This window comes from Phymastichus coffea, unplaced genomic scaffold (assembly GCF_024137745.1).
Source record: "Phymastichus coffea isolate CEN01 unplaced genomic scaffold, Cenicafe_Pcof_1.1 PCOF00193, whole genome shotgun sequence".
In the NCBI taxonomy this organism is placed as follows: domain Eukaryota; kingdom Metazoa; phylum Arthropoda; class Insecta; order Hymenoptera; family Eulophidae; genus Phymastichus; species Phymastichus coffea.
Genome location: NW_026707004.1, coordinates 164652 through 187791, shown reverse-complemented (window position 1 = coordinate 187791; position 23140 = coordinate 164652). Strand labels below are relative to the sequence as shown.

The 23140-nt window shown below is 33.5% G+C and overlaps 3 protein-coding genes across 3 annotated transcripts; all 3 read right to left on the bottom strand.

The window, feature by feature from the left end:
- Nucleotides 1-1736: 1736 nt before the first annotated feature.
- Nucleotides 1737-6848, bottom strand: LOC131673751 (juvenile hormone epoxide hydrolase 1-like). Its single transcript, XM_058952006.1, has 6 exons — nt 6660-6848; nt 5933-6125; nt 5206-5560; nt 4650-4846; nt 3494-3728; nt 1737-2255 (listed from the first exon to the last, which is right to left on the bottom strand). Exons 1-6 carry the CDS (start codon nt 6834-6836, stop codon nt 2027-2029), a joined length of 1386 nt encoding a protein of 461 aa, XP_058807989.1. The 5' UTR covers nt 6837-6848; the 3' UTR covers nt 1737-2026.
- Nucleotides 6849-8231: 1383 nt separating this feature from the next.
- LOC131673754 (cytochrome P450 6k1-like) lies at nt 8232-13727 on the bottom strand. Its single transcript, XM_058952010.1, has 11 exons — nt 13229-13727; nt 12715-13080; nt 12420-12641; nt 12077-12328; nt 11860-11994; nt 10671-10684; nt 9893-10400; nt 9335-9700; nt 9006-9230; nt 8696-8947; nt 8232-8633 (listed from the first exon to the last, which is right to left on the bottom strand). The coding sequence occupies exons 1-11, from the start codon at nt 13725-13727 to the stop codon at nt 8467-8469; spliced, it is 3006 nt and encodes a 1001-aa protein (XP_058807993.1). The 3' UTR covers nt 8232-8466.
- Nucleotides 13728-17124: 3397 nt separating this feature from the next.
- LOC131673753 (uncharacterized) lies at nt 17125-22602 on the bottom strand. Its single transcript, XM_058952008.1, has 10 exons — nt 22107-22602; nt 21563-21946; nt 21271-21531; nt 20952-21203; nt 20738-20887; nt 18517-19026; nt 18063-18428; nt 17756-17977; nt 17428-17679; nt 17125-17344 (listed from the first exon to the last, which is right to left on the bottom strand). The coding sequence occupies exons 1-10, from the start codon at nt 22600-22602 to the stop codon at nt 17181-17183; spliced, it is 3057 nt and encodes a 1018-aa protein (XP_058807991.1). The 3' UTR covers nt 17125-17180.
- Nucleotides 22603-23140: the final 538 nt, after the last annotated feature.

Below are 23140 nucleotides of genomic sequence, written 5' to 3'. Positions count from 1 at the left end.
ATGCATGACATTTGAATATCCGAATACAAAAAATAAATGAAAACGATCGACAGATTGCAAATTAAAGGTATTTCTCTACGGATCTCTAATGATGTATAAATTTCGTCACGTTGTCTTATCTATAATGGGATTTAGATATTCTCAGCGCGCGAAGCGAACTTTTACGGAAACCGTTGCGACGTAAATGGTCCGAACAGCCTTTCCCTTGCCATCTAGAGACATACTGAGAGTATTTTTAGAATGAAGCATCGCGATTCAAGTTCGATTTTTTTTTCATCGGCGCACAATAAGCCGCGCGACATCGAGAGGCCTTACAGCCCGCGTGTGCAAAGCCATATCCGGTTGGTACGTATTGGGCCTTGTTTTTCGACGTATAGCCCGAGGAAAGAGGCCACGCGAGCGGCTACTTTTTGGATACTTTCATCTTTCTCGAGGCCGTTAACGGGCAAGTTCAAGGACGTTATTTTGAGTGTATTCCACAGTAAAATCGCGCGATAAGATTGATTTTTGTGTCGATTGGCACGGCTACCCTAATACTATTACACTATGTTACTACTTATTTTCCCATTTTGAAAGTTCGACTCCTAATCATAATTTTTAATTTTATTGAACTGAGATTTTTACAGATAGCAAAATGCAATTGATTATATTAACAATCATAAATTAAAATTTATCATTGAAGCAGCAGCTGTAAATTAACATTGAGAATTTTGATAGATGTCTAATATCTACAATATCTTGATCTTAAAACTATCGCTTTGTACAATCGTTAGCATCATTTAACTGTTGCATTTAAGTATCTGCCTCAAAAGCATCATCAGCCAGTATCTGCCGCTCCTGCGAAGTGGCAAAATGACTACCTCGCAGCGTTATTCCGCGATGTACCACGTTTGTGTAACGATGACGTAAAATTTTTTCAGGCAGGAAGATCCTTTCAAATGGAAATCCAGTGTATGCAGTTGGCACCCTTATTGAATGCTATTTTTTCACGATAATATCAACTGTCGATTATTATGCGTGAAACCGCTTCTAAGCGAAACAAGGTTCATTGGTCAGCATCCACCGTTACTCTGTCATCTTCAGTGTATTAATAGTCACCTACTTGAAGGCGCATCGCACAATACGTTTTCCTGCTTCACGTGCTTTGGCACTCTCACATTGGCATTCTCGACAAAATAAGAGATCCTGGTTCGATAAAATAAAATATCCTTCAGTCGAATTTTCCTAGTCATTAAATATACGGTACAATTTATATATACAATTGATAATATAAATCTATGGCTACGGGAAAAATTAGTTAATTTATCTTGTTTTCAATTTAAACATTTTTTTTAATTGTCGCCTTCAACTTTTAATCTTTCATCATTTTTATTTTATACTGAGTAGGCATATGTACCTTTAATTCAATAGTAAATAAAAGTAGGTAAAGTATTTTATAATATCGCTCATAAGTACATACCCATACACATATTATTTTTATTAATCGAAAGAAATCTAAAACTTGTGTAGACTATTTTTGCCGACTTCAAAAGAAAGGGAGGTACTGTGCTGAACCTTAATTTTGTTATGTATGTCCCGTTTTATGATTGACTCGCTTATTGAAATATAGCTTTGCGAATAATTGTAGAAAATAAATTTGCCATTTACTTTTTGTTAATTAATTTGGTTACTTTCAAAAATCAACACAGAAAGGATTTTATTTTATTAAAAAAATATTGATTTATTATTTCTTTATGAATAGCACAATAATATCTAAACAATTTACTAATTACTTAAAAATTGATTTTACGAAATAACTTATATAAATGTTTGTTCACATTATTACAAAATTCATTTATACAAAGAAATATTTTTATACGTATTAAACAACTTGAAACTAAAAAAAACCAATGACAAAACTTGTCTTTACACAGTGTTGATTTTTTGTTAGTTTTAAAAAGCACATAATAAAAGAGTCGCAAAACAGCACCCGTGTAATCACTAAAATTAATGATTTAATTAATCGTATCTTCATGACTTGTACTTTTCAAATTTTTTTTTTTTTATTAGTAGCGTCGAACTCTCTCATCTTTTTAACAGCCTCAAAGATGTCATCGGCTAATAATTGCGGCTCTTCCAGAGCAGCAAAGTGACCACCCTTTGGCATTTTCTTCCTGTGCACCAAGTTGATAAAATGATCCCGCAAAAATAATTCCGATTGAAATATTATTTCGTGTGGAAACTGTGCGCAGGCACTTGGAACTGTAATCGGCACACTGCAAACATATGAGTATGTATTTGGAGTGTAATCTTTTTTATTATAAAAAATTTGGATATTTAATAAATTTTACGATTGTAACGGTGTAGGCTGGTCATGGCCTACACCGTGCGTCCCCTTTCTCTCTTCGATATTGGCAAGGGCTCAAGGCAGGCCTCTGGCGCACGTATATTTTTCGTGCCTGATGCCAGCCTTTTGTTTCAGCATCGGTTTCTCTCTTCCACCAGAAAGAGAGAGAGAGAGAGCAGCAGCTGTACTAGGGTGTTCACAGAAGGAATCTGACAATCACGAAATGACACGAATTCTGACATATGGAATGTACGTAATACGTTGTTTTTGAGCTAAAAAATACTCGAGATGTTTAAATTAGCGTCTTATAAACACAATAATAGCAATAGAATACATATAACAACTTTCCGCAAAATGTTAATCTTTAAATCATATATATGACACGAATAAAGCGGTTATCCATGTCATTCTGTGTAATTTGAAATCTGCGCTCACACAAAAATTATTGAGATATTTTATTATCATAATTGATCCTTAAGAATGCTACTGAGATGATTATTTAAACATTTCGAGGGTTTTTCAAGCTAAAATATCCTATTATGTATATTTGTCATGTCAGAATTCGTGTCATTTCGCGAGTGTCAGATTCTTTCTGTGAACACCCCTAGTGGACCGGCACGGCTGAACTAGTGGATGAGTTTTCGTTTATTTATTGTATATCGAGTCGGTGATGAGATGGCAAGGCGCTCACATGCCGGCCATCTCATTTAGTTGATAAGAAATTATTGCGTATTAGAGTGTTTTAATCGTCATCGCTCAAGGTAGCGATTTTAAAATAAATATATTTCGTTGGTAAAACGTGAGAGTAATTATTGCGATCGCCTTTCCTCTTCCGCCTTCGTGGGAGCGATTTACCGCCTCCCTTACCTCCTCCTTGATTAATTAGGTGATAGCAGGAAAGAATTGCCGACCAAGGACGGCCGACGCTATTACACGATAAATGAACTACCGTCAACAACGTAGTTTGAATGTAAGTTTTTAACGAGTAATCTTATTACCTTTTCAAAACATTTAAGCGATGCGGTAATTATCTCTGAATTATCAAAATTCTTGACAGTACTGAGTAAGATCAGCCTATTTATCTTTTTACGTAACATGCATTTGATTATGCAATATAATTTTTAATACATAAAACATAAAGCTCAAAATTGGAGCGCATCGTCTTACCTGGTCATTATATAATTCAAAAATCGCTTATTGAAAGTCTCGGCGTAAATGCGGAATGCACTGGTGGATTTATTGGGTACCCAATAGTACATCAAATTGTCGATCAATTCTTCCATCGTGAATTTTTCTAGCAGGCCACCATCATCTCGTAGCTTATATGCTAAATTTGTTGCTGTAGAAAATTTGTCCAAAATGTAGGCTGCTAATCCAGCTGGCGAGTCGCTCATTCCAACACCTGCGTTATATAATGAGTGAATATATATTTTCATAATTACATTTTACTTTATCTTTCAGTTTAATTCGAATGTTACAATTAAATAAATGCATTAATTTATATTTATAATCTCTGCAATTATAATTTTCAATATTGGCGACTACTTTTCTATGGACCCATAAAAAGTTCTTTTCTGTTAAATATTTTATCGGTTTTACATTGTCATTACGGAGTGATTGTGTACTTGAAAATTCATGCATTATTCTTACAGAGAAAAGCTACAAACAAGAAGTGTTACATAATGAATCTTGGATTCACCTGTAACTTTAAGAATCTTTTCATAGATAAAAATATGTAAGAAACCACGTCCATTCGTCCTATCAATCGATATTTGAAGAGCTACGGGCTTTTTTCATCCAATCTATCAAAATATATGACTCTTTTAAAATGAAAATAGTTTCTAATAAATCAAAATTTACACTGTTATAAAATTTATCATTGTGAACTTTAAAATACTTTTTTTAAGGAAGGCACTTGTTTGATTTTTTCTAACGTTGAAGCAGTTCCATTCTTTTTCTAATAAATCCGTTTTTTCTGTTAATAGAAATTCATCTGAGTTTTTATTAACTATTAAATATTATGAACACTCATGAATGTTTATATTACAAATTATCGATATTTTGAGAAAGTCAACATTTTCATAGATTCCATGAAAATAACTGATAACTGTATATAGTAGCCTTGTGGGTTAGGGTGAATGGACGCGTATTCTTATATTGTTATAGATGGAGAACTCTCTTCTCAGTTCCCTATAGGTATTTTCATAATTTTACGAAAAACACTTCATTAAAATTTGACTCTCTAGCACACTGAGTTTTATCACAATTCTTATCGTGAAGCAGGCAAATAAGAAAAAGGGGGTAAAGAAGGCAAAAAATATACCAAGTGTGTCAGGTTTGGTGGCCTGCTCGTGTAGGTAACCGGTCTCTTCGAGGCCTCTGTAGAAATGTTTGAGTAGGGGGAACATCAGCGGTACTTCGTCCTCAGGTATGAATAACGGCCAAAGGCTATAAAAGCCCATCTTTATCCAGGTCCAGACGCGAAAAACTACGCACATATTCGAGTGCATCCCCAGCACACTAAACAAAAGTTATTGCATTGTTGTTTTAAGAAATTATTTTCTCCGATAGATAAACGGTTCTTTTGTATTTGTTCATTTTCGCAAAGATTATTTTTGTTAACGAAATTTCATTTTTTATTTTAACAGACCAGAAATACATTCTCGTGAATGTATTTCTGTCGAAGTAATTTCGGTTCGAAAATATAATATAATTGCTGTTATCTCTTGTAATTAAAAATGATAATGAAAGAAAAATAAAATTTCGCATAAGCTACTTGTGATGAAACGTATGGTGAAGATGTTGCATTAAATTGAAAAAAAAAATAATTGCAAAATCCGCGTGCGAACGTCTGAGATATTTAAAAAATAAAGTCTCACTGTTGAGGATACATCGAAGCCATATTAGAGGTGATACTGGCACCCCAATCACCGCCTTGCGTGTACCACTTGTCAAAGCCGAGTCTTAACATGAGATTCTTCATTACGAGAGCTATTTCGACGGTACCTAGACCAGCTTTAGCGGCAGCATCAGAGTAACCGAAGCCGGGCAGCGAAGGTATTACAACTTCGAATACAAAGTCGTAATTGGGTCTCGGTGTCGTCAACATCGGAATTATCTTATAGAATTCAACCACCGAGCCTGGCCAGCCGTGCTGAAGATACAATGGTAAAATTTTGAGCTTGTGGTCTTTAGGTAGTTGCGGCTTCACATGAATGTAGTGAATGTCCAGTCCTGTTGGCCATAGAATATCATTGTTGTCATCAACGTAAACTACTAATTAAAAAGCCTGTTTAACTCATCTCTATTATTAATAACGTCGTCCGAATGATTTTCATGTAGACGGTCTGCAAAGTTTGGCGTAACTCTACATAGATATAAATTATAGTACATACTGCAATTATTAGTTACGAAAAACTTTCTCGTCTCTATAGTTAAATTGCAAAAAATACTGCCGCATTATTATCTACTAACGATTAATGATTATATAGTTGACATCCAAGTCGAAAAAGATATAACGGTACACACATGTATGTCTCGTAGGCGAATAGAGAAATAGCGTTTAGCTAATTGTCGGATTTTTCTATTCGCCTATGACATTAGTACCTTGAACGTTGGTGATGAACTGTGGATATTGATTGAGATGTGCCTCGCGCTTCTTGAAGTCATACTTGTTGAGCCAATGATCGACCACTTTAGGCACGTAGTCACTTCTTATACCGTAAGTCCAGGCTACGTTTTCCAGGGACGATTGTAGCTTGCGCGTGTTTTTCAATCGGAATCGCAAGTCATCGATCATCTGTTAACTCAAGTTACTGGTCATTTTCGTTGAAAGATTGTTTTACGTACATTGTTTTATTATTATTATCTCCTTCATTATTGATAAGCTTTATTGTTGCTGACAGAGAGAGAGAGAGAGAGAGAGAGAGAGAGAGCAATAAGATGTGAACGTTCTGCTTTTAGTAATCATTTTCCTTGTAGACGCGTTTACCTTTTACGAAAAATTTTTATTCAATTGGCTCAACAATAAATAGAAAATTTAATTTTTTTTAAAGAATATTTAAGCCAAAGCAAAATTGATTTATTTGAGAAAGAGCTTTACTCAATTTCGGGTATATATTCAAATATAGCATAGGTTTGTATAATGATATTGCAAATTTCGTGTAAAAATTTAACACAGCTACTTATTAAAAATTCGATGGTTTAATAATTTTTAGAAGATTGTATATACAAGAAATTTAACATCCGATAGATCGTACTCGAGTTCAAAACATTCGAGGAGCTTTTTCACAGGACTCAAGTCCGATTTCGGCAATGTAGAAAATAATCGTACCTCCTTCGAGAAGCTAATCTTGAAAGGTCTAATACTCTGATCGAGAGTTTTCGGTTGTTCGCCGGGTCCCCAGTAGACATCGTGGGGTTGCGGAGGTGGTTGGTGTGATGGTATTAAAAAAATGGTCGCACCGCCAATAATTACAATGCCCAAAAGATTCGCAAGCGAGTAAATCATGACAGTGTCGCGCTCGGCAATATACTAATCGGCGACCAAGCCGACAAGGTGTCTTACTCATAAACGCGTCGCTACTCGAACGCCCTCGGAGTTTATATACTGGGTGATCCGAAACATAAAGGTGGCCAATGTCAGAACGACGCGAGCGGATTTTATAAGTTAATTTATTATTGTCTTTCTAGAAAAGTTTTGTTAATGTAAGACGAAAAATAAATTCGTCGACAGGTGTGTTCAAAATCTTTTGCATTATTATACTGAATACACACGGAGAAGAATCCTACGTTACCGACGTTGTCATTTATACTTTGTTCAAAATTTAGCATGACATTGGCAATGCTATTCAAATAGTACGTTACATTCTACGGTGAAATGCTTAATTCTTAACATTTCATCCTGATGATTCATTAACGTACATAAGAAATATTTGCAAAAATTATCTATATATTGTATATGTGGTGGGACAATTGTCACAAAGACTTTAATTAGTACTTACTTTTTACAAAAATTTAACAATTTTCATAAACATGAAAAATTTGTTATTACTATATCAAACATATTTAATACTAATCCCTGACTGAATGTTGTAGATGAGAAATTTACATCATTGGCAAATTGTTAAAAAATGTATCATATCGGTAGTCAATAACTGGCTTTCACCATTGCTTCACTTTAACTTACTGATAAATAAAAGTTGCAAGAGGTAACATTATACGGACAAGTAAAACACATTTAGAGTCGTTTATAAAATGCCTTTTGGGATTGTATTTACTCGCGAACAAGTAATAGATTTTTCAATTCTGGCGCCCGTAAGCAGCTTTTTACATGCAGAGCATGCTGAGTATAGAAAGTAGTCTAGTATAGTATAATGGACGGGGCTCCTGGACGATAATGACTCATGATAGTCTAGGAGCCTGGCTCCCTCAACATTATAGCGTCTGTTACGTCGTAAGACTAGTAGAGCCCTCTACAGGGAAGTTTTCCGTACTACGAAAAAGTATATTGTCTGCCTTAGAAAATGATAAAGAGAGGAGAGGAGAAGGGTCAAAGAGGTTAGTGGCGCGTTACAGTGAATGTTTGAAATATAATCTAAATGTTTACGATAATTACATAAATTTCTATTATAACCGGGTACGGGTTAAAAAATGGCTTACGGGCGGTAGAATTAAAAAATTGTTAATGCAGTTTGGGCTGTCGCACGTTTTATTACGTCGAGGGACGCCGTGAAGGGGAAGGGGCAATGGAGAGTCCGAGACCGCTACGCGTAGTGCACGGCGTCCCTCGACGTAATATAACGTGCTACAGCCCAAGATGCATAAATAACTATTGTTACAGATTTTGAAGGTATAAAAAACACGGATCGTACAAAGAAAAGACGGAAAGTTTTATATAGTTTGAATAATTCTATTGATTATACAATGGTTTTTATATAAATAAACAATTACATATTTAGATTTATTTTTGAGTATAACAAAAACTAACATCATTTTATTATTCTTATATTTATGTATAATCAACGTTGTAAATAATTTTTTAAGAAATCACTTAGGATAATTAGTCAGTGCAGTTTTGAACAACTGACAAATGATTAGAACACTTTCGATGGTCATTTAACGTAGATTCGCATAAGTACTCAGGTTACTTTCTTGATTGTCAAGTACAAAGGATCTATCGGTGATAAAATAACAGTGGCAGGGCGCGTTCTAAACGTTCTCGGCGTTTTATCGCAAACTTGAAACTCAAAGTTTTTGATCGCATAGGCGAGGCCTAATTTTGTTTGAATGTAAGCGAATCGCTCTCCTGAAAAATATAATGGGAGATTGAAACCGGAGTTATGATCTGAAAGTTTGGTAAGTTCTTACCGATACAATTTCGTGGACCGTCACCGAACGGTAGGTAGGTCATATGTCGCCTTGACTTGACTTCTTGTTCCTCAAATCTCTCAGGGTTGAACTGTTCGGGATTTGGATAAATTGTCGGGTCGTGCTGAATAGCGTAGGCGGGTATTATAATGCTTGTTCCTTTTGTAATCGATAATTTACTGTTGACGAAAGTGTGGTCACTCGTTGCTTCTCTTGTCAAAGAAAATACCGGTGGATATTTGCGTAAGGTCTCTGTAAACAAAGTTGTTAATGGTTATCAATGAATTGTGACTATGCTACAATTGCATACCTTTGAAAACTTTATCCAGATATTTCATATCTATAATGCTGTCATAATTCAATTTTCCATTATTTTTCTCGAATGTCTTTGTTACGTCGTCGCGAAGTCTATTTTGAATTTCAGGGTGCAAAGCTAATTCGTACATGGCATTACTTAACGTACTAGATGACGTTTCAAATCCAGCAGCGAAGAAAACGAAAGCTTGGCAGGTCAGTAAGAGATCAGTTAATTCGACTATAACAATTCAATGTTACAAAATAAATATTATATTCATCTTTCTGTTTATATTAAGTACAATCAGTATTTTTGCAAGAAGTATAGTAGTTATATTTCAGTACCGCCATCTCCTAATTTTTCTGGATGGTCTCGAACATTTATCAACAGATCAACAAAATCATTTCTTCTGACACCATTTTCCTTGCGATATTTTATTGTCTCATTAAGACAATTTACAAAAAAGTTTACCAGTTCCCTATCAACAATAAGCGGACTCAACAATATTCGTATCCAGTTATATGATTTGTTAACGATTCGTCTTATTCTATTCATAATACTTCTGTCAAAGATTTTACGTCCCATTTTTCGAAAATCACTGTCTTCATCGGCCATCGAATTCATGTTTAAGCCAAAAGCACAAATGCCGATGACGTCTGTAGTGAATTTTGCATTCATCTCTCGGCATTCAATAGGTTCATTTTTTTCCGCTAAAATTCGTAAAAAAAGGAATTATCGATCTCAAATCCCATAGACAATTCATTTTTTTGTTTGTTGCAAAAATTTGTTTTTGTTTTTCAATAGTATTTTTGATGTAGTGTTCTACATAAATATTTTACTTGATCTTCTAATATAATCTACTTTTCGCATAAATCATCAGGAAATCAACAAAAAATACTAACCTAATTGTCCAATATAGTTCACGAAGTGTTCAGTGCATTCAGTGATCAAGTAGAACATTTCTTTCAGTTTCCCCGAGGTGAAAGTTGGTGACAATACCGTCCGCATTGGTTTCCACTCCTTGTATTTAAGAAAGAATAAATGACTTGCTAAAGGAGCGATGCTCTTGTGAGTCTCGTTACCGCGATTAGAAAAATGTTGAAAATTTTTGATCAGCACATCTTTTATTAGATCTGGATCTCTCAACAACAAAACTGGATTCGAGCGTTTAAAAAGGCCAACTGCAGGTTGGCCAGGATAGGCATCGTAGATCGATTTTATGTAATTAACGTCATGAACACTTTCAAGAGTAATGTCCTCAAAGGTTCCGTAAAGCGGTTTCGGCTTGGGCCCAACGACTTGACGTTTCTCCCAATAATCAAAGTTCCACGTTAAAAGATGGTACACCACGTATAAAAGTGCCACTAGTCCTACAAGAATTTCAACAGAACAGATTTCCATTATTCGTTTCTCGAATCACAAGTAACATATCACTTTCAAATACGTGCGGATCGAGAACATTTGCAAGTACGCCCTGTCGCTGCTCTGAGCGCGATACTAATACTAACTTGTTACGGAGATTGAGGCCGTTTTATAAATAGTATCTTATCATACATGCTTGGTCATTATGAGTTGTTACTAAAAGTCTTTACTTAAGATCTCACCCGAGATCTCATACAAGCGCAGTAACTGGCGTGCTTAGCGAAACGACGCTAATTTGTCTCTTGAGTTATTTTATACCGATTCACTATCAACTAATTGAATGAACAAAATATATTGACGATAATTTGCAAGTATTAAAAAGAGAATAACGTCCGTATTCTCGACATAATCTCAGAACAATACGATAACGTAATCTTCATAATCGCTAATTACATTTATTCTCTCGAGATATAGAATGCCTTTATTATAAAATTTAGCTTCGAATAAACATTATCCACACACAATTGAGAAAATTCAAAATTCATAGATATTGTTTCATATGTGTGTGTGTAATACTGTAAAGTGATTTCGGCTCATTCGATACAGTAATTTATTCAACCAATTGTTTAAAATTAAACTCATAAATATAATCAAAACTTCAATAACTTCAATATTGAAACAGCTGAAAAGTCGAAAAGTGATAGTCATATTGATTGTTGAAATGTATTTTTAAAAAAGAACCCATTCAGCCGAAGTACGTTAACAAATAAAGATAATTTAATTGCCAGCTGCAGCTGGCGGTTCGACTTATTTAGATAACTGAAAAACTCCTGTTACTTTCCTTTTACTTTTGTCAAAAGAACTTCCACGGGTTATTTGAAAATATTTTATTTCACCTATAACAATTTTTATTCGATTCAACTACCAAACAGAATATTAATATATAAACAAGAAATGAACGCGTTTGAACACGTTAGTGTTATTGTATTGAAGCTACAAAAATTGTACTTTTTATATGTTACTCTTGAATATGTCAATTTGAAATATTTTGGCCGTGCTGAAAAAAACGAACAGCATTAGCTGCCTCAATCTTACGTACTATCCCGCACTACATAAGCATTCTCCTCGAGCATTTGTCTGGGCCAAGGTATACATAAATAGTTCGCTAGCAGGAAAAATTCCGTAGAAAATTATTTAAAAAAAGGATGTTTAGGTATTATTCTCATGAAAATATAATTCCAGAACATATTTTATTTACTTCGAGATTTTTCGTCGCATTATATTAGAAATATTGCAAATAATTACTATGCAATACTCCTCGCTCATGTAGACAATCGGCTGTTATTAAGAAATACATATAATGTTGCAATTGGAGGGATCAAATGAATACAAAGTTCTTCCGTGACTAAGATAGATACAATCATAATATCAATATAATTGACCTTTTGCAAACTTGTGGTAAGCATAACTAATAAAGATCAGAGTTTCTTTATTTTCAAATATAAGCCTTCTTCAGGTGCCAAAAGTAGAACGTTCAATTTCTTTTTATAAACTTTATTAGTTTTCTCACATGTTTCACGTTTGAAATGTTTAACTGCAGCGGCAAGTCCTAATTTCGTTTGAAGGTGCGCAAATCTTTCCCCTATGGCGTAATATAATTTTTTGAACAAGATTTCACGTAATTATATCAGTCTTTGTTTAATAAAATATGTATTATTTATTACCAATACAATTTCGCGGTCCATCGCCAAAAGGTAAAAACGTCATGGGCGATCTTAATTTTACAGCTTCTTCGGTGAATCTTTCAGGATCAAATTTTTCCGGATCAGGGTAGATATTCGGATCGTGATGTATAGAGTAAACAGAAATAAAAATTCTTGTTCCCTTCGTTATAGAAATACCATTTTTATCAAATAAGTGATCGTCTGACGCTTCTCTTATTATAATAAATGCAGGCGGATACTTGCGCAAAGTCTCTGATCCGTACACCGAGAAAATTTAGCGTCATTGATAAGATTATATTATTTTCTAGAATTTTATAAAATTACATTTGTAAATAAAATTTACCTTGAAACACTTTATCAAGATATTTCATATTCTTGATACTTTCGTAATTCAATTTTCCACCACTTTGGCTCGTAACTTTATTAATTTCATCGCGTAGAATATCTTGAATAGCGGGATTCAAAGCTAATTCATACATTGCGTTGCTGATGGTAGTAGATGACGTTTCAAATCCAGCAACGAAAAAAGCAAAGGCTTGTGCACTAAGTAAAACATCTGATATTTCTGAAAAATTAATGGTAAAATGCATCTATATTCAAAGTATTGTCTTAAAAAAATTATTTCAAAATTTATATACTTTCTTCCCCAACTTGCTCTGGATGTTCTCTTATATCTCTTAAATTATCGATAAAGTCATTTCGCCGTATATTATTTTTTTTCCTGTACTCGATCGTTTGCATTATAGTATTTACGAAAAAATCAATGGTCTGTTGATTTGTAACAATCGGTTTGAAGAGAGCTGCAAACCAGTGAGGCATTATTCTTGTATTGATTCTTATTCTATTAGACCAATTATCAGCAAATAATTCACGTCCAATTTTTCTAAAATCACTGTTTTCATCCTTCATGGCATTCAAATTTAAGCCATATACGCAAACTCCAATTACATCAGTAGTGAATTTGGCTGTGATCTCTCGGCATTCAATAGGTTCCTTTGTAATCGCTAATAATTACAAAAAGAAGTATGTTTTATAAATATTTGAGAATCTTAGAAAATATTAATTACGCAACCAGTGTCATTTTATCTTAATATAATATTATTAATAAGAATTTTAATAATAACTAACAAGTAATTTAATATTAGAAGTTACCTAATTTTTCTAGACAATTAACGAAATGTTGAGTACATTCATCAATCAGATAAAACATTTCCTTGAGTTTTCCTGAAGTGAACACCGGTGTCAACTTCCTGCGCAATGGTTTCCATCTTTTGTATTCGAGGAAGAATAAATTTTGCGCGAGCGGTTCGAGGTCGGCGTGAAATGTTATGCCTCGATTTCGGAATGTCATGAAACTCTTGATAAGCACATCTTTCACTAATTCCGGATCTTTCACCAACAGAAACGGCGTTGTACGTGAGAAAAGACCAATCATCGGATCATTCGGGTAGACGTCGTAAATTGATTTCAAATAATCAGCCATGTGGATCTTGCTCAAGATAGTGTCTTTGAATGTACCGAAAAACGGCAATGGCTTTGGTCCAGCAACACTTCGCTTCTTCCAATAGTCAAAATTTCTTGTGAAATAATAACAAACTATGTAAAATAACATAACTAAAACTGTTAAAATAACAATAAAAAAGCTTTCCATTGTGTCTAATGCTTTGTGAATATTCTATCGATTTTTCTTAGCGTAAGGCAAGCTCCAGAGATATAATCACACTGTCAGTTATTAACTTACGTAGTCTCAAATCCCTTTTTAGCGCTCTTGAATTGCTAAAGTGATTACAGACGTGATTGATGATTATGATGTAAGCTTTGTTTTTTATTATGAAAATGCTTGTATTGGCTGATTACTTAAAACGTAAGTACTGCAATTAGTACGAGTATGAAAATTTCCGTTGAAAATTTTTTGACATGAGAATGTTCTAAAAACATAATATTTCACAGCTTTTTCAGTTAAACAAGTTGTTAATTGGAACGATAATCATATAACGACTTTTTGAAAAAAATCTAAAAGACTTTTTATGAAAAAACAAAAACAATTGATATATTGATGTTAACTTTGAGATAACACTTATTATTCATAATATAATAGCTTCTTGATTCTTAAATATAAATGATCTTTTGGTGCAATTGGAATGAGTTCAGGTCATAATGCATGTAAGTTTTGTTGTAAGTTACAAATGTGAAGTTTTTTATTATTATAGCAGTGCTCGCAGCTTCGTTTAATTCTATGAAAATTGTTTACCTGATAAGTATACAATTTCAAATCAACCTTGAGTACCTATGCAAAAGTTGTGCAGAACACAGTATCAACAATAGTTTTTAGCTCCAAACTCTTTATTTTTAACTGCCATAATTTCAAGAATAGAACACTACCCTAAAATATTTACAATAGAGGTCAACAACACAATTTTTCAGTTTCATATTATAATAATCGGTTGTAACTAGCAACCGTTATTACATTCATCATCAGATTTTTACTTGCGTTGGATTCAATATATTAGTATTTGCAATTTCTTCGTACATTATATTAGTGTTGCACAAATGTAATTCTAAAGAAATGCTTTTAATGTAGCATAGACTTTTATAGAAGACTTTAAACAGTAGGAAATTGTTAACAAAAATTAATAATACAAAGACAATAAGAATATAACTGCTTGAAAATTGATTAATATTAATATTATTATTAACCTAATTATTCGTTATTTTCGTTTTTATATAAACTCTATCATTCTGGGATTTTCTACATAAGAGCCATCGGACATCGAACGCCAGACGTGTACGAAGGTGTAAAAATCAATTACTTATTTAACATTAATTCGTAAAATAAAAATAAATTTTGCATGTGAACTTTTCAGACTACGCACAAGTATCTGGTAAGATAGCGAAAAACAATTAATTTATTTGTTACTCCAGTATATTACTAACATTTGATTTCCAATGTCTAATAGCTCTTATGCAGAAAGTTCCTCAAGAATAGAATAGATTTAGGGTATATGACGGAATTCTGAAATGAAGAAATCTTTAAATGAAACTGTACTTTTGGAAAAAAACCAAATTCTATAAACAAAATTTCATGAAAACAGTTTCTCTGAAATGAAACATTAATTCCTTTTAAATTATTAGATTTCAAATTACAAAAGAATGAAAAACAGTATTTTTAACTGTGGAATTTTAAAAAATCCTGTAGTAGAGGGGATTTAAATGGTTTTTATCAAATTTTAATATGTTGAGATGAATGTCAATAAAAATTTTACAGCTTTTTGAATTTAAAGTGTAAATCATCTTTTAGTATCATTACGAAACTTTGGGGCTACGATAATAAAACACGAAATTAGTGACAAAACTTGTTTTGTCGCTAATTTCAAGTCTCACGTGTTTTATTATCGTAGCAACTCTCAGTTTTAGTAGATTTAAAACTTTCTTTTCCATCGGGAAAGTCGCGTATATCCATTAAAAGGTCAATGAAATCTGACTGATTGATTTTATTTATCTTTCTATAGTACATTGTGGATATTACCAAATTGATAACAAATTATATAGCATTTACATTTTGCAATAATGGTTTCGAAATAATAACAATCCAATAAGGTAAAAGTCTACTAATTCTTTAAATTTACTGCGACAATTATCAATAAAAATAGCTTGATTAAATTTTTGGAATGCATTATTCTTATCCAGAATTGTGTTTATTTATTGACTAAAAACACACAAGCTTGTAATACAGTCACGGTTTTGGTGGAAATCTCAGAACATTCGATTATTTCCTTCTGTGATATTGTGTCAAATAGAATAATCAGAAATAAAAATTATTATCGTGATTTACAAGCATTTTAATGATAAATAGTTAGCACACTTGTTGATTAAATAAAATATTTTTCTTAGTTTACCTGATGGGAATATTGTCGACAAATTTTCTACGTAGTGGCTTCCATCTTTTATATTCTACAATAATAAGTGTTGCAGTGTTGCTGGAGTGGTTCGAAGACTCGATAGAACTTTTACGTAATGGTTCGAAAGTGTCGTGAAACTTCTAATTAGCACATCTTTTATCATGTTAGGATCTATGATCAATAATGCCGGTATGGTGTTGACAAAAAAGACCAACTACAGGCTCATCTAGATATGAATTACAAACTGATGTTCTATAATTTACAATATGTGTTTTACCAAGTTACACGTCGTTGATTGATCCGTAAAGTAAAATTAGCTTCAGTCCGGGTATACTGTAATTTTCCTAATAAGTTAACAGAGTTAGAGGAATATTAGTAATAGTTAATAAAAAAATATATGAAATAATTTATAATTGTCGTATCGCAATGTATGACTTAGTTAGCTCGTCAGTTATACACTAATGTGTACTGTAAGCTCAATCAATTATACAGACCAATAATTATATTTTCAGCTTTATTATTAAAGATATCTATTTATTTGAGTAATAGATAGTTGTGGCAGTTTGTGTTGCTGTCCTGTTTATGCGATATTGGTGACTTGCATAGGTATACTGTTAATATTCGAACTACTACTATTTTATTCTATGGATATTTGTAGTGGTTTACGTTTACAGAGATAGGCTATATAAATGAGAAATAATTTCAGTCATTGAACTATACATCAATGAATTGAATCAATTTATCTAGAAATAAAAATAAGTAGCTTACGATGCAAAATTTATTTATATTAAAATATAAGAGATCTCTCGGAGCTACGATTGAATTATTATAATTGTAATATTATATAATCAATATAATCTTAGAATTTGCATATGTAATTATAGGAAGAATGATTAATCTTCTGGCGCGATTATTTTTTGTTAACAAGTGCATTGATTGCTATTGACTGAAAATGTAAATCGTAATTGCTCAATTTTGAATAAATGCTACAATTACTATAAATATGTTGGCATACATTAAACGTCTAGTTTCTAATATGTCTAGACAAATTTTGCAAACTTAATAAATTATCGGTATTTCTGTGTTAATGATATTGTTTGATAATTAATTATATCAATTCCTTAAAGAAAACTAATTTTCATTGTCATTGCATATGAACTTGTAATAGTATCAATATTTTACATTAAGCTGAAGTTATGATACCATCACAGCCTTTTTATTTTCAAGAACAAACCATTCTTTGGTACAATTAAGAAAAATCGAGGTCTTTTTACATACTGATTGCAAGTTTTATCGCAAACATCCAATGTATAATGCTTAATTGTAGCTGCCAGTCCTAATTTAATTTGATTGTGAGCGAACTGCTCACCTGCATGAAAAAAGTATATTACGTTTCATCTTCCATATTAAATAAATCAATCTTAATTTACAATGCAACCAATGTTCATTTACCGATGCAATTTCGGGGTCCATCACCGAAAGGTAGAAAGGTCATCTGGGGTCTTGATTTGACTAATTCTTCGTCAAATCTTTTTGGATCAAATTTTTCGGGTTCAGGGTAAATATTTGGATCATGATGAATAGCGTAAATTGGGATGAAAATTTTCGTGCCTTTGGTTATCATAATTCTGCTTTCCTCAAACATGTGATCATCTACGGCTTCCCTCAAAAGTCCAAATACTGGTGGATATTTACGTAGTGTTTCTGCAAATAAAAAATTTAAGATATATACTTCATAAGAATTAATTATGAGAATAAGTGTTAATACAAATATATTTACCTTGAAATACTTGATCAAGATACTTCATATTTTTGACTGTTTCATAATTTAGTTTCCCATTATCTTTATTATAAGCAATGTTAACTTCTTGGCGTAGTTTTTCTTGTATATCAGTGTTCAATGCCAATTCGTACATTGCATTACTAATTGTTATATATGATGACTCAAATCCAGCAACGAAGAAAGCAAACGCTTGAGCAGTCAGAAGTATATCCGACACATCTCGAATTAATAAAAGTAAATTATTATTACAGAATTTGAATAAAACTGCGTTGGTAAAAATTAATGTTAAAAAAATTTTGTATACTTCCGGAGCCGCTTTGGTCAGGACGATCCTTTAAATTCATCAAGTGGTCGATAAAGTCATTTCGTTTTAAATTATTTGCCTTTCTGTAGTCCATTGTACTTTTAACAGTATCAACAAAGAAATTAATAATCTTTTCATTGCGAAAAATTGGCTTCAATGTAGCTGCTACCCAGTACGGTAATCTTCGATTCAAGAGTCTTAATTTATTTTTCCAACTATCAGCAAACAGTTCTCGTACAATTTTTCTGAACTGACCAACTTTGTCGTCCATTGTATTCATGTCGAAGCCAAAAGCATGAACGCCGATGACGTCAATAATGAATTTTGCTGCAAGCTCTCGACAATCGATCGATTCCTCTTTTGCCACTTGGTATAGCAATTCAAAAAAAGATCATTACAATTAATAATTGCCAACAGAAAGGAATAACTCGATTTACTATTGAATAAACTTTACCTAAAATGTCTATATAGTCGATGAGCTGTTGAGCGCAATCATCGACCAAATAAAATATTTCTTCGACTTTCTTCGAAGTAAACGCTGGTGCCAATTTCCGGCGGAGCGGTTTCCATCTTTTGTAATCCAAAAATATCAAATGTTGTGCAAGTGGTTCGATGTCCTCGTAGATTTTCAAACCGCGATTAGGAAAAGTCAAAAAATTTTTGATCAGCGCATCCTTTATCATATTCGGATCTTTCATCAGCAAAACTGGTATGCTACGATAAAATAGACCGACTGATGTCTCACCAGGATAGGCATTGTAAATTGAATTTACGTAATCGACGGCGTGAATTCTATTTAAAGCAACGTCTTTAAATGTTCCGAAAATAGGTAATGGTCTCGGCCCCACGACATTACGTTTTCTCCAGTAATCAAAGGTTTTTGTCAGCCAGCAGCGTACGAGATACAATGTCATAGCGACTCCCGATACGATTTCGTATAACGAGAACTCCATCGTTGATGATTTTTAAACTGACGCTTTGTCGACACTAACATTTATTTGTGATTTTCACAACTTTGACCACTTCGTTGTCGCGGGCACATTCGTTTGAAATGATTCTCAAACTGTTCACTGAACACCGCGTCGGACTCGACATAGTACTGTTTTGATCTGTCGCAAGTTTACATAACCGAGCTAAAATCGTCTATTAATGTTAATATAGTATTTTCCTTATGACCGACGTGACTGGTACATTCACGAGTTCTTTTTTACGAATCCCATTGCTAAATAATTCACTAATTATTATGCTATTCGTAAAGTTAAAAAATTACATATCGCATTAGGTATGAATTTTTTAAAGACGGTTTATGTTTATCAATAGATTCCAGAACTCTTAACGCAATGGACGTGGTATACATAATTTTAAAAAGAATGTACGATTGACATTATAGGTATATGCGTAATCGGCATAATTATGTCCCTATTTTCAACTAATTATAGTTCATAAATTGATGTTGTTCAAACTTGTTTTTATAAACATCAACTCGGCGGGACATATGTGAAATGTCAATTGATCGAGGAAAACTAAACATTCCTAGCTAACATTTGAGAGAATGTCTCTTACGAAATATTGCATTGTCATCATTAATTTGTCGTCTTTTATCTGAGATCAATAACAACAAAGCCACCTGAGCGAGAGCGTTTGAAGAAAAATAATCATGCGTGATGCTGATCAAAGGAATGGGTTTCTTCTAAGTCCACAGTTTTTTTACACAATTACTTTTTCCATTTAATACCAAGTTTGAACATTTAATGGAATTTCATTTATTCCATGAATTGCTGGTGGTGGCGTGGACTAAAATTTTGTTAATGATATTACGAATTTGTCATGGGATCTATATTTGTTAAAATTTTACACCGAACTGCCTTGACTAGGATTCTAATTAGATATCATAATTTTTCTTTGCTAATATCGGCTCGCCTGACTATTCGGCACGACGCCATTCTGTCGTCCTCGGACCGGCAATCTCGTCTTTACGCGCTTCAGTTCCAGACAGACGCGATGCTCGATCGCTCGACTGGTGACACAACTAGAGGGCCATCAACCTCGACTCGATTCCACGGCTCGCCCCTTCCGATGCGAAGCACGCTTCAGCACGCCGATGAAGTGCATCGATATAGCTAATCGAGTACACCTCCTAATGGAAGAAAACGATCTCGACGATCTGCGGCTTAGTCTGTAAAAACGAGGAGGAATTCGTCGCCGCGAAGATGATCGTTGGCTATCTGTACGCTCGCGATTTAGAAAATCCGGCGCGGGTCTGCTATTTTAAATAATTCGTAAATTTTGTTAATCGACTGTAAAATTTTTACATAATACATAGAAGGTAATAACAAAAATTGTTGACATTTCTACCGATGCAATATGCGATGCAATATATATATAGTTATTTTGAAATTTCTGGATTACAGCTATCTTTTTACTTCTTAATACCTTATCCTTGATCACGATTAAAAAATATCTGACGCTATGACTGCGTTTTCGTATAAATTTTTGTTATCGTTTTCTGTCCAAGTAATCTTGGCTTTTCAACGCGTGTTCATTTTTGCGTATAACTTACTTTTTCTAATACATTTTTTGTTAGCGTAAAAAATGTTAAAAAAGGCTTTGAAAAATATTAGGAGCGAAAATATTATTTTGATCATAGAATTGATGGCGTGACCATCAAAGTTTCGTTATTTTCAAATATATGCCGTCCAAAGGAGATAAAAGAACGGTGTTGGCTTTTTTGTATACTTTGAAAGTCTTTTCGCATACGTCAATCCGAAAATGTTTGACCATAGCGATGATCCCAAGCTTCGTTTGGATTAGACCAAATCGCTCTCCTAAAATGAAAAAAAATGAATCTTTCAAATCAGACATTGTAAAAATTCATAGTCGCCCACTGACCAATACAATTACGCGGGCCGTCACTGAAAGGAAGATAGCTCATTTGGGGCCTTGAATTTTCATTCGTTTCGATGAATCTTTCTGGATCAAATTTCTCGGGATTCGGATAAATTCGCGGATCGTGATGTATAGCGTCTACGGGAATAATAACAGTGGTTCCCTTGCTTACTGAAATTTTACTACTGCCAAAGGTGTGATCTCTTACAGCTACTCTAATCAGACTGAGTCCAGGAGTGTACTTTCGTAAAGTTTCTGTGTAATGAATTAATTGTTAATTTTCAACACATTGTCATTAATATTAATAATGTCATGGCAATACCTTTAACAACTTTGTCCAGATATGTCATAGCGTTGACAATTTCGAAAGACAACTGGTCGTCATTTGCAGACGCAACAGCTTGTATTTCTGCCCGTAATTTATTTTGTATATGATGATTGAAAGCCAACTCGTACATGACGTGGCTAATAGTCGACGATGAAGTTTCGAATCCAGCCAAAAAGAAAGCGAAAGCTTGCGCAGTCAATATAATATCTGTCATTTCTGCAACATGGGATAAAATAAAAAGCATTACAAACACAACTTTTTTGTAGGTGTCACTTCTTTACGGGACTTGTGTAAACGTCCATACTTTCTCCCTCGATTTGATCAGGATTATCCTTCAAGTCTCTCAGTAGATCGACGAAGTCGTTTCTTCGAATATTAATTTTCTTTCTATGTTCTATCGCATTTGTAATAGTATTGACGAAAAAATTGATAACCTCGTCATTTCGGGCGAAAGGCTTGAAAGGTTTGGCCGCCCAGCCTGGTAGCGATCTAACAGTACGTCGAACTAGATTAGACCAATTATTGGCGAACTGTGCAAGTCCGTATTTAAGAAAGTCGCTGTCCGAGTCGTTTAATGAATTGGTATGCAAGCCGAAAGCACATACTCCTATAACGTCGATCGTGTATTTAGCCGCTAGTTTACGACATTCCACTATTTCATTCTTGGAAACTGATAAGTACAAAAAAAAACGGTATCAATCCCACATCAGGTACTGATGGTAAAGAGTGAATTGTCTGACTATTGTTCACTGAGTAACTTTAAAAATACACGAATATCTTTGAACCATTTAATGAAGAGAGAAGGAAAATTCAATATTCAGAATACATACCCAATCTTTCCATATACTCGACAAAATGTTGAGCACACTCATTTATCAAGTAAAACATTTCCTTAATTTTTCCGGAAGTAAAGGTAGGTGACAATTTTTTGCGCATCGGTTTCCATCTTTCGTAATGTAAATGTAAGAGCTGCTCTGCCAAAGGATCAATATCAAAGTTAATCTTTCCACCACGGTTTGGAAAAGCCGTGAAATGTCTTATAAGCACATCTTTAATCATTTCTGGATCTATGAGTAGTAATACTGGTTTGCTTCCCTGAAATAAACCAACAGCAGGTTCACTGCAATGCGCATCGTAAATGAGTTTTATAAAGTCAGCGCTATGTATTTTGTGAAAAGCAACATCTTTGAAAGTGCCAAAATATGGAATTGGCTTCGGTCCCGTTACATTTTGTTTCTTCCAATAATCAAAATTTCTGGTTAGATAATGATAGAATAAGTACACTATCACTGATAAACCAATTAGAATTTCAAAGTATGGAGTCATCACAACTTGGTATTTCTATTGTAAATTGTTCACTGAACGCACTGTTGCTTAACGCTATTGTTCAATGGTCAGTGTTGTTCCTTTCGCGATAAAATTATTCTTTGAAAACAAGTCTCATATCTTATCTTCTGCATATTTGGAGGTACATTTGTTTTATATTTTCTTGATACTTGGGATTTGAAAAGAATTTGTACACTGTATTTTGATAATTTATGAGACCTACTTGATAATTATTAAAATTAATATTATTATTCTCTGATCAAATTTAGTAGTAATAAAAGTAAGATTTTTAACGATTCTTTCTTCTAATTAATATTTACACACCACGCGGACCCGTACACACACACACACACACACACACACACACACACACAAACGGTGTCAGAACTGTGTACTAAAGTGCTATTCTTGAAATCATTTTAAACTTAAAAATAACATGAAATATGTTTGTGTTACAGATTTGCTCTCTATGATTTGCTATTGTTGTAATTTACAATATTAAATTTATATTAACATTAGAGAGAAATTAGTATTCCGT